At 37.9% G+C, this 12,997-nt stretch overlaps 1 protein-coding gene across 1 annotated transcript in view; it reads right to left on the reverse strand.

Annotated features, from left to right (window-relative positions):
• LOC138014441 (clusterin-associated protein 1 homolog) overlaps nt 1-12,997 on the reverse strand; it is a 29,243-nt gene that overhangs the window by 134 nt on the left and 16,112 nt on the right. Inside the window, exons 4-7 of the mRNA XM_068861516.1 lie at nt 11,459-11,584; nt 1,772-1,825; nt 642-738; nt 68-155 (exon numbers count right to left, since the gene is read on the reverse strand). Of these exons, the coding sequence (XP_068717617.1) occupies nt 1,817-1,825; nt 11,459-11,584 (135 nt within the window). The 3' untranslated portion in view covers nt 68-155; nt 642-738; nt 1,772-1,816. The remainder of the gene's footprint in view (nt 1-67; nt 156-641; nt 739-1,771; nt 1,826-11,458; nt 11,585-12,997) is intronic.

Genomic DNA, 12,997 nt, shown 5'->3' on the forward strand with positions numbered 1-12,997 from the left:
GAAAACAGTAAAATATGGACATAAATTTACACCATACCAATTTTAAATAAAACAAATTCGGCTGGACCTGAACCAAAATAACGCTCTTCTTTATTCCATTTTTTTCCAACTCATAAGCTTCAAGTGGCTTGGCAATTTGCACTGGTCCGAAGCTCCTGGAGACAACAAAGGTGGAATCCATTTAGAAAAGTATCAAAGAAATGCAAGATTGGTTACATTTTATTGGTTTGGGTGGAGTTAAATCAATACCCCTGGCGTATTTATTCCCTGTCATGTGGGTTCGATCCTTTTTGTGTAATGTGGAGTCCACTATTACGGTTCCTAATATTGTTCTGGAATGTTATAATATAATATATTTAGGTTTCTTTTTGGCAATAAATGTCTTGACTCTTTCACTCAATGTTGTAGTCATATTAAAGACATTTGAATTGCCCCTGTCCCGTGGCATTTGACCACCATAAGAGTAAACCTGGATAATTCCTAAATCTGCCAGTTAGTCCCTTTTTGGTTACAACTCACAAAAAAATAAGTTACATTAGTTTAGCAGTAAACGTTTAACTTTTGGAAGAAATTTAAAACAGCTTGGCACGCAGCCAGATGCTGTCAAAAATATAAAGTTACAATTATTAGTATTAACTAACCCTTAGTTCCACTTCACGACCAAGTAAAGTCATAAAGTGCGGCTCCCCTTTATGTTATCTCTGATGCAAGTTGGCGAGATGCTTTTAAATCACTAATCTGAACGGATCAACATAAAAAAGTTAAGTAAACCACTGAATCAGAATTATCAACGGCAGTTGGATACACACTAATGTTCCATCAAAGGGTTGAGCGTAAAACTGTGCTTACTTGAGACAAGTCTGTGGACAGACTTGGATAGTAAAAACATGACTGTTTATATCTCCTAAGTAACCAGGTTTGAGGGCTTTACCATATGTTGTGACATCTTTTTTTTTTTGTCTTGGTTTTTTTAAATGTTTTAAAGTGTTTGTTGGGTTTGTAAATTTGTGGGCGCGGAATCTGGGCTGGTTCGGAGGCGCGCCGGCCGGGGACGTCGCGCCGGGCGGGCTGTTTCCCGCGTCGTTATTCCCCGCCGCCGCCCCTCACACGCACAGAGAGCACACACCACACAATAGAAAGAGACCGAGAGGGCAGGAGCCCACATTTTCCGGCAATTCAACAAGAAAAAACACCGAGGAGACATCACATTACACTGTTGCTTGACAAAAACGAGGGTCGGTCATCTAAGTAGTAATAGTTTTTTTTTTAAAGCGTTATCTTCTAAGATGTTTGGTAAGATACCCAAACGAAATTTTAAAGTTTGGTGGGCCACAATGTCGAGTATGACTTACTGACTTGGCCATCATAGCAAAACGATAAGTTAAAGGAATGGCATGTGCAAGTTGCTTCTTAAGCAGAACAAACCAAGCCTGCCATAAAAGGCAAGCGCTGTTTCAATCGTGCTTTGAGATAAAACTTTCACAATTACAAAGGACATTCATACTGTAAAATTACAAAATAATCTTCACGATATTTACTGTTCGTAGTTTTATATTCCCAAATTGCATTAAGCAAGAATTTCAGCCGTTGATTGGGTTGTCTCCATGTGTTACTTAAAATGACCTCTAAAATACTGTTACAATTAAAAATAATAATCAAAAAACCTCTGACAGATGTGTTTGACCTACACCTGTAGCCAGTAAAAGGATCTCAAGATTAATACAATGGTTAAGATTTTAAAATTAGGAATTAGAAATTAACAGTAACTCACTCTGGATGAGATTAATCAAATCTTAAAGAGCTCACAGTTGATTCTTCAGGCCGTCTATGGAGTTTCAAAGACATCGCATTGTTAGTGACATATGACAGCACAGAATAGTTACAATGTTATTGATTTCTATACTGAGTTAAGCAGTCAAAACTGACATTACAACTGGCACACATGACAGCTCATCACAGTTGTTATCACTAAATAAACAACAAGGGAAGAAGCCCATAAAAAAATAGGACTGGAAGCCCCAAACAATACATGTAATTCTTATCTTACCAACATACAATTCCCAAATAATTTGGGACTTGTTTAAATAAGCATTGATCATAGAGAGCAACAAGAAGATCTTATAACCGTGCTTTGAAAAGTTATCCGTTTTTTTACCACTGAGTCGCAACGTAGTGCACATTCCAAAGCATCCCTGTTGATTCACTGATGACTATAGACACAAAATCACCTGATAAATCTGTAGCACAACAACTGACAACAACGACTTCACACAACTTATTGCACCATCACTAATAGCCGTGTGAAATCTCTGACTGCACCATCAGTCATAGTAAAGTAGTCGTTGTAAAATCAGATAATGTAATGGTCTCAATTAATCTGGAACTTTCTTCGGACAGTATGGGTATGACTGATCCGATAACACTATTAACAACTTACAGTTTTCTTCTTTAAAAGTGACAACTAAATTTAGTTAGTTTTTTACACAAGTAAGAGGTAAGCAAAGTAGTCACAATGAGTCATGTAATTCAAGAATTACCCTATCCACGGCTATCTTTAGTACGGTGGTAATTTCCCTACCAATGAAAGTTGCAACGTCGACAGATTCAATTCCATGGATGGCGTAATGGCTTTTTATGTATTCAATACTCGCTTCGAATCAAGCGCTTCAACAACACAAAAAGGCAGAATATTTTGTACTACTTAAGTGTAGAATATTCATAAAATCTTAAGTACATTAACGTTTTAACTGCTTTTGGCAAATAAACATCATAAGTTGTGTGATTTGAAGTCCCATTGACTATATGGCTGAGTGGAAGTTTGGGTCTGCTCACCAAAAAAACTAAAAAAAAACGATCTTTACGATCTTATAACTGCACTTTGAAAATTTCCCTGTTTCTTTAAGCACTATAGTCACAACATAGTGCAAATTCCCAACCAGTCCTTTTTTAATTCTTGATTACCGTTGAAACCCCAAAAGGCCTTGCCCAAAAAAAAAAAATTATGACTGAGGCAGAGATTTAGATGGTGCCATAGAAAGTGATAAAAGACCTTGCCTTGATGGTATGTGGGTCTCATTAGTTGCTAATGCAAGTTCAGAGCAGCTAAAGAACTACATTACATGCTCTAAGAAAACAAGGAAAGTACTTCCATCAGTTGTAAACAAAGCAGTAGCTGAAATTTGAAGGAAGCACTGACAATTCAGTGAGAAGTGTAAAGATTCTTTAATGTAAAGGTTTAATCAGCAAAGAAAAATACAAATCTGTTAGGCAAAGCTTGTGCATGAAGTCTAATGGAAATAGTGCTCATAGAAGCAGCATTAAGGTTTCAGGAGTGAGAGTACCTAAAATTCTAACTTATGAAAAGGTTATTTCCTTTCTCAAATCTGTTGAAATTGGTACAGTGTTGGATATGAAATCTGAATTCTGTGGGAGCCTGGGGGAAGATGAACAAGTAGAAGGAGCTTTCAGGCAACTAGAAGATTTCTACTTGAACTTGCAAATTTGTACATTCATGTTGCTAAAGTCTTAAGCGAGGATGGATCACCTTTTCTTCATCATTTTAACGAGGCCCCATACAATTTCAAACTAGCCATAGGTGCTGATGGGGCACCGTTTGGCAAGGACGATGAGGCTACTGCATGGCTTCTTTCTTTCATTAATGTAGGGGAACGAATTGCTAGCCAGAATGAGAATTTCCTTCTTGCTGGAGCTAATTGCTCCGAGTCTCATGTTGTCATGAAGCTTAATGTTTCTGACATTGCTTATGTTGAGAGTAAGAAGTATACTGTGGCAGGGTATCCCGTGCAATTTAAGTTCAAATTAGTCCCTTCTGACATGAAGTGGCTCGCAACATTTGCTGGTGAGTTAAGTAATGCAGCACATTACTTTTCTACCTTTGCAAATGTTCATGAAGCTAACAAGACACTGTCAGTGGGTTAATTGGTGAGAGTGAGGAGTGTACATGGCAACCATGGAAATACAATGACAGGCTCTCTGCAGCATCCAGGGTGAAAGCAAAACAAATGAGCTTGATGCCACACATCTAGCCCCCCTCAACCAAGCGTAGCAAACTTACCCAATTCATCAAAGGTCAGAAATCTAGGCAGGAATGTGAACCTATTATCGGACATTTGGTAGACTTTGCTGTAGCAGAACCATTGCATAATTCAAACAATGCTTGGCAGTATATCCATTGTTTACTTTTGGAGGAAGCAATTTCACGAAGTGACATTCCTGTGGCAGGTTGTGATGTATCAACCCTGCCTAATGAAACTCCACTTAAAAGATTCATGCTTTCAGTTAAGAATGAAGTTGGTGCATCTAGACTATATAAGAAGCTAAACAAGTGGCTCAAGGAAGGCAGAAAAAAGAAATTTGAATATCGTTTCACTGGGAAAGAAACCAAATGCTTTTGCCACAAAATTTATGTTCTTTATTGATTCCCTAAGCAGAGAAAATGACACTGGGCCTGAATTACTTCGACTTGTTTCAATTGCATTTGCTGCCCTTCAATTGCGTGACGCAGTGTCAAAATTCAGTAGAGTTGAAACTGATGAAGCAATTTGCCAAGAGCTAGAGGTTCACTGCCAGTTATTCTTTAACACCTGTTCCCTTTTACTGAAATCAGTTAATCCTACAGTTTGGACTGTGGGATATGCAATTCCATTTCACAACAAAGCATGTAACCCTGTCATCATTTGCAGGGCACGCTACCCTCACAACTCGCTGGAGGTTAGTTATGCGCCATGAGTACATTAGCTCTATCTGGCTTAGAAAAACAGACCCATTCCACTTTCGTTATGTCAAGTGCAAGGACAAGTACACACCTAAAGAGGCTCACCTCCCTGGGTTTTGTTACTGTGGTTTTAAAATGGGTGAAAACCAAGCAAATGTGTTTATTGTTCATCAAGCCTTTATAAGGCTGTTTACAGATCTGCACACAATGCAGAACTTGATAAAGAAATCTGCAACATGCTCAGTGTATTTTTCTAGCGATTTCAGCCTCACGTTCTGCTTTCCAAGCAGATTTGCAGCATGCTTATTGTGAAACTTCTTGTAAAACCTCACTGGACTGTTTATTCTTACATTTGTATTTTTGGGAGCAACATTATGAGACAGAATTGTCAATTTAACTCATTGTTGAACACAACTTATAAATTATTAGTCTTGGAGCTTAACATATTTCATTGCTTTCTTGGTTTGACAACTGATGTAAACATTATAACATGTCAATTATGAAACTTTTGATCAATATTCTTTCAGAATGTTCATGGATTGTTTCTTATCAATAAACTTTGTTGTAAAGAAAAAGTCTGTTTATGATTAATTCACTTATTGGCAGGGAGGGCTGGGAGCAACATTATGAGACAGAATTGTCAATTTCACTCATTCCATGTTGAACGCAATTATTAGATGAATGAAGGGGTAGTTTCTAAAGAAACTGTGGTGCTGCGTCGGCCGGGAAGTAGTATACAAAAATTTGGTTTTATCAACGGAGTTGATAATGTAAATTGGCCACCGTACAGAGATTCTAAAAGCTGACGTTTCGAGCGTTAGCCCTTCGTAAGAGCGAATCGAGGGATTATGGGTTACGTGTAGTTTTTATAGTAGAGTAGGAGCTACGCTATTGGTGGTAACATGGCAACGTGAAAAATAGGAATATATTAGTTAAATGAAAAGCGTTCGTTACTACCGTGAGGATTAAGGGTGCCGATTTGAAAGATGAATTTTTGTTCCAGATTCTTGCGGCTTTCCGTCGTACCTAGATGTAGGGAAAGGCCGCAGATAGCCATGTGTTTTTTGGAGTAGTTAGGCAGATTAAAATGGCGAGCGACTGGCTTGGATGCATCCTTGTCATTCTTCTCAACATCGCGAAGGTGTTCGCGGAATCGGTCACCTAGTCGTCTACCTGTCTCACCAATGTATAATTTATTGCATAACGTGCAGGTTATGCAATAAATGACATTTGCGGAGGTACATGTGAAACGATCGGTGATATGAACAGATCGCTTAGGTCCCGATATCTTGCTAGTGTTAACAATGAAAAGACAAGTTTTGCATCGTGAGCGCGCGCATTTGAAAGTGCCGGGTTGCTCGTTAGTTTTGAGCGCGCTTCTAACTAAAAAGTTGCCTACGTTTTTGTCGCGTTTGAATGAAACAAGTGGAGGTTGCGAAAAGATTCTACCAGTCTCGGGATCATTTTGGAGTAATTTAAAATTACTACGAATGATGCTTTTGACTGCGTGATTATGAGGATGGAAAGTGAGGGTGAATGGAATTCTGTCATTCTTATCTTTTTGTGACGTTTGTAGTGATGACTGTCGATCAAATTGTTGGGCGCGATGATGGCCCGCTTTGACCACAGAGACAGGATAGCCACGTTTTTCGAAGAACTGGCACATCTCCTCTGATTTGCTGGAAAAATCGGAGTCATCACTACATAGACGTCGAAGTCTAAGAAATTGAGAATAAGGGATGGAGTTCTTGACATGTGATGGATGTGACGATGAATACAACAAATAACTGTGTGAATCAGTAGGTTTGTAGTGCACACTAGTACATAGCACGTTGCCTCTAATAGAAACTTTGATATCTAGAAAAGCCAATGAAGTTTCCGAAATTTCCCAGGTATATTTAAGAGCCGGATAAAAAGAGTGGATGGAGGTTATAAATTGATCGAGTTCTTCTCTGCTGGATGAGATATTGCCGATACAGTCGTCGATGTAACGGCCGTAGAGTTCAGGTTTGGGGCCGTTGTACTGATTAAAAAATTGGTGTTCAACATATCCTACAAAAAGATTGGCATAGCTAGGTCCCATTCCAGCAGAGAAGAACTCGATCAATTTATAACCTCCGTCAACTCTTTTCATACGGCTCTTAAATATACCTGGGAAATTTCGGAAACTTCATTGGCTTTTCTAGATATCAAAGTTTCTATTAGAGGCAACGTGCTATGTACTAGTGTGCACTACAAACCTACTGATTCACACAGTTATTTGTTGTATTCATCGTCACATCCATCACATGTCAAGAACTCCATCCCTTATTCTCAATTTCTTAGACTTCGACGTCTATGTAGTGATGACTCCGATTTTTCCAGCAAATCAGAGGAGATGTGCCAGTTCTTCGAAAAACGTGGCTATCCTGTCTCTGTGGTCAAAGCGGGCCATCATCGCGCCCAACAATTTGATCGACAGTCATCACTACAAACGTCACAAAAAGATAAGAATGACAGAATTCCATTCACCCTCACTTTCCATCCTCATAATCACGCAGTCAAAAGCATCATTCTTAGTAATTTTAAATTACTCCAAAATGATCCCGAGACTGGTAGAATCTTTTTGCAACCTCCACTTATTTCATTCAAACGCGACAAAAACGTAGGCAACTTTTTAGTTAGAAGCGCGCTCAAAACTAACGAGCAACCCGGCACTTTCAAATGCGCGCGCTCACGATGCAAAACTTGTCTTTTCATTGTTAACACTAGCAAGATATCGGGACCTAAGCGATCTGTTCATATCACCGATCGTTTCACATGTACCTCCGCAAATGTCATTTATTGCATAACCTGCACGTTATGCAATAAATTATACATTGGTGAGACAGGTAGACGACTAGGTGACCGATTCCGCGAACACCTTCGCGATGTTGAGAAGAATGACAAGGATGCATCCAAGCCAGTTGCTCGCCATTTTAATCTGCCTAACCACTCCAAAAAAACCATGGCTATCTGCGGCCTTTCCCTACATCTAGGTACGACGGAAAGCCGCAAGAATCTGGAACAAAAATTCATCTTTCAAATCGGCACCCTTAATCCTCACGGTATTAACGAACGCTTTTCATTTAACTAATATATTCCTATTTTTCACGTTGCCATGTTACCACCAATAGCGTAGCTCCTACTCTACTATAAAAACTACACGTAACCCATAATCCCTCGATTCGCTCTGACGAAGGGCTAACGCTTGAAACGTCAGCTTTTAGAATCTCTGTACGGTGGCCAATTTACATTATCAACTCTGTTGATAAAACCAAATTTTTATAAATTATTAGTGTTGGAGCTTAACATACAATTGTATTTCATTGCTTTCTTGGTTTCAGTAGAGTTGAAACTGATGCAGCAATTTGCCAAGAGCTAGAGGTTCACTGCCAGTTATTCTTAACATACAATTGTATTTCATTGCTTTCTTGGTTTGACAACTGATGTAAACATTATAATTATGAAACTTTTGATCAATATTCTTTCAGAACGTTCATGGATTGTTTCTTATCAATATACTTTGTTGTAAAGAAAAAGTCTGTTTATGATTAATTTACTTAGAAAAGCAATGTAGTTCACATCATTTATTGGCAGGGAGGGCTGGTATATGAAGAAAATCAGGACTGAGAACATTTTTGTGGGCAATAAACATTTCTTAACCCCATTCAATTTAGTAGATAGGCTGATAGTAAAAAAATATTGTGCAAAGTATACCTGACTGACTATTTACCCTCTTAGAAACATAATCACAAAAGTTAAGAATTAGCTGGATGAAAATAAAGGACTTTTTTTGTCCTTACAGACCTTATAAAGAGGCCCTAAATAACTCCAGGCAGTATATTAAAATCAAACATTTAACTGATGCCACAGACTAAATCCCTATATAGCAATAATTCACAACACTCAACCACGGTAAAAGGAATGTTGAGGAACACCTACTCTGTTCCAGTGGCCATAACTGAGAGACAAAGTAAGCATTTCTAGGTTCTTAGAGTACTTTATCTTTACTGGCCTGGCTGCATCGACCAACACTCTACTATATCCACCGTCTTGCTCCACTTTTATTAGCACTTCTGTCTTCTCCAGCTGACGTCGAAACTTGTTGCTCCAAGACATTATAAGACTGTTGAAATGATCTTCTTCTGTTATTATTAATTCCTCCACGTGATTAGTACTTCTGGTCACCTGTCCCCAGCCATAGGCAATAACAGTTGTCTTTAAGGTATCAAACAGCTCAAGTAGTAGGCTTCTTTTAAGTGTTATTCCCCAGGGGTTGCGAAGTGACGGAGAACGTTTCAGCATTCTACAGATGCTTTTATTCCACCTGTAAACCTCTCTTGCGAGCATTCTTGAGGGCTGTGCCAGATAAAACTTGTAACGTTGTTGTTCTGGAAACGTGTGGTGTTTAACTACGGTTCTTGAAAGCTTTAAAAGTTCATCGCCAATTTTTGTCGCTAACTTCTTATCTGGTGCATTAGCAATATAAGAAGTAACAGTATCGTGTATATTCACGATGAGTTCCGCCATATTGGATAAGTAAACAACACTTTTGCGAAAACCCGCTGAGCAAAAGTAGTTACTGCGGGCTAATGAGCGTGCCGATTTTAATCCCTCGCCAGCCCGGCGTGATTATTCCACTCGCGCCTGTTGGATATGAGGTGACTATAGCCAACTCGGCACATGCTTTGTGCCTTGTTGGCTATCTATCATCTCATATCCAACAAGCGCTCGTGAAATAATATTATTGTTAAATATCCCTTGAAACCTTCAAGTCATGTATGGTGTGACAATAGTAACAACATCTTGTTACTCAATAACTGGTGTTGCAAATGATACCAATAATTTTTTGTTACGTGGGACAGTGTTGTAGTTCGTATTATCTTTCCCGAGTGTAGAAAAAAGGAAAGAACCTTAAAAGATATTGTAAGAATCTTGTAATCTTGATTTGTATAAAGTCATGTAAGATGATAACTAAGAATCTTACATTTAATTGCAAGATTCTTGTAAGATAATGCCAATACAGTGTAAATTGTAAGATCGTAAGATGCTTGCAATATCTTGCAAGAATCTTACTTACCAGTAAGAAGTAAGATTAGATCTTAGCAAGAAACTTGATAAGAATCTTACTAAGATCTTAATAAGATTTCCACCTTTGTAATAGAAATGAGAACAAGGGAAATTCCAATTGTTATATGTGCCCTTGGAGTTATAAAAATCCCAGGCAACAGCAATCAAGGGGAAATCCAATAGATAGCACTTTTGGAAACAGCACACACTCTAAGAGGGGTCCTTTCAACTAAGTGAATGGAACAAACACTCCACTAGTGCCTTAGGACCATGGTTTCGTCTTGGCCCTAAAAGTTTCTTCCTGGCAGTGATGTTTTCCCACCCACCCACGCAGGGAGAGCGGTGGATGAGTACAACTGTACATGTGAGCAAAGAAAAAAGGACTACATAGCTAAATTTAGGACAGTAATAAGAAATAATTATTAATGGTAGTGAGGAGAGAAGAATGTCAGCACAATGTTGGTGAGAAGGGAGAAACTCCTACAGCATTCAGAGTCAACAAAACATGACAGAAAGGCAATTTTAACAACTGGAGGGAAAAAGCATTGCATGGTCAAATTACAAGAGGACAGTTGACTTATTGACTAAATGTATGTCTTGCGTTTCCCGTACACTTCTTTTGTGCTCTATCCGCTTCCTGTGTGTTACAACAGAACTGATCACTGGCAAAGTTTCTTTATTTGTTAAATATGGTTATCGAAAATTAGACTACCAGTATGTCACTGTGTGATACAGTTGCAGTCTAGATCTATACCCACGTTACACCCTTGTTCCAGAATTATCCTGTAGCTCAGTGGTGAGAGCATCGTTGGTTCAAATCCCATCTGGTGCTCAAAATTTTCCCGAGTTTCCATTTGATGATGCTCAATATCTTTCGTGTGTTCTCTTCAAATTGCATTGATAGTTTAATATTGTAAATACGATTCATGACCTTAAGGAGTCCTTTACCTTTGCATTTCCACTTTAAAACTCATTTTCGATCAATATTATATATTTCAAACTTTCCCTGATGTAGGATTAATACCATGATGAACTTTTTCTTTCATGGAACTTTTAGCCTGGATGTTTCCTTAACAACCTTACACTAGCACATTAATGCAAAGTATAATTCCCATAGACTTAACTGATTAGAGTGTAAAGAGAAGTGCTAGTTTTTTACCCCATATGAACCATGTGAGCATTAGCCCTACTAATGGAAATGGGCCCACACAAGGACAGAGAAAAACTCTGACAAGGGTGGGAATAGAACCCACAACCTTCGGGTTAGATCACCGGTACTCTTAACCGACTGAGCTACAAGGTTAGATGGGAGCAGGCCATAATTGGGAACTGAAGATGTTGAAGCCATGGCGATGGACATGTACAAGTATAAGGAAGGATTACAAATGTTGGCTGTGTAGGGCTAACGCTCACATGGTTCATATGGGGTACAAAACTAGCACTTCTCATTACACTCTAATCAGTTTTAAAAGTCTGTTCAAATATAAGTGCTACACGGCCAACGTTTGTAAAAACATAACCCTTCCTTATAATTCCCATAATTTGAAACTGCATCTTTTGCAAGATGGAAGCTAGAATGACTGTGTACATGTTCATGTACAATGTTGTTAAATGTTACATTTACTGTATTACCTCATTTGCTGCATTTGCCTTCATAGCACTGTACAAAACAGACGTTACTTTAAGTAACTCTTTTACAGCATATCCATCAGCACCATAGAGCTTCTTTGTGTTCAGCTTGATATGTGCTTTGGTTGCCTGAACATCAGAATATTGATAAATATAACAATGCAAGTTTTAAAGTGCCAGTCTTTTAACGCAATTTGACCTTATCAAACTTGTGCAATAAAAAAGACAGGAGAGCGTGGTGAAAATACTATCTGTCAATAACCAACAAATAATAGGATATAGTAGAAAATATAATGAGAAATTCAACAAACAAATGATAACTCTAATTTAATATTTAAAGGGGAACTGAAAGCAAAAAAATAAGCATTTTTTATTTACACTTTAGACCTGCATGCCCAATAATGTTTTCAACTTTTTTTCTGGCATATCCATCCTTTTTCCACCTAAAAAAATGCTTTTATTTAAAATATTCTGATTTTGGGCCATCAGCATTGCGGCTCAGAAAGGAGGAGTCAGCATTCATTTTTGCAGCTTTTGACGTATGATATGGGGAAGACATGCAAGAACGCCCCATATAGAAGCAGCGTTTTTGACTGATGTACTTTGTCGTGAATATTGAGTCCACAAAGAAACAGATATCCACAGCAGCACTTGTTTAGAACTCCTGATTATGAAATCTCTGTTCCCCATATCATACATCACAGCAGGGTGCTGATTTAATTTTTGAGCCCGCAGAAACAGCGGGAAAAGCCCAAATTTAAATGTAATTTACTCGCAAAAAACAGAAAACGCAAAGAAATAACCTAACACACTTAACTTTACTTAAGTTAGGCTTTCCAAAAACAATGTTGGAAAAATTGCTGATTTTGGCCTCCAGTTCTCCTTTAATAAAAAGCAAGATAATGGTTTATCAAAAACGGGTGATAAAAATATGTTAGTTTGAAAATAATTATGAGAAAGTATAAATACTTATAATTTAATAACTAAAAATAATTTTATAGATTTACATGTATGACTGTTTGCTTGCTCACAGCAATAAAAAGTGAGTTTAACACTTTCGATAATGCACAGGAACACCCTGATCAGCTAATCCAGTGGAACATTTTAGATGCTCCTGATGTTCCTGAGAAACCTTTCATATCTTACAAGTACATGTACTATAGTCCTGACAAGTATGTATCCAAACACATTCAGCTATATAGCACCATGAAAATAAACAAACAGAAAATGAAGAGATTATTACTATAGCTATATGAAAGACATACATGTACATGTAATTATATAATTGAACTTCACAAGAATCATGTACTGTTAATACATTGTTTTATGAATGATACAGAACTACTACATTAACCAAAAAATGTGGACAAAATGCGTATATTTATAATTATGTGTAAAACCACACGCATATTCACATTTAAGTATACATGTATATTCCTGTACTTAGGCAGCAACAAAAAGAAAGCCTTAAAAATTCAGTCTTGAATGGGATTTGAGCCCTGCAACCTAGAACCCCTACAATAATGGTGCAAATTATGCTAA

This window comes from Montipora capricornis, chromosome 8 (assembly GCF_036669925.1).
Source record: "Montipora capricornis isolate CH-2021 chromosome 8, ASM3666992v2, whole genome shotgun sequence".
Classification (NCBI taxonomy): domain Eukaryota; kingdom Metazoa; phylum Cnidaria; class Anthozoa; order Scleractinia; family Acroporidae; genus Montipora; species Montipora capricornis.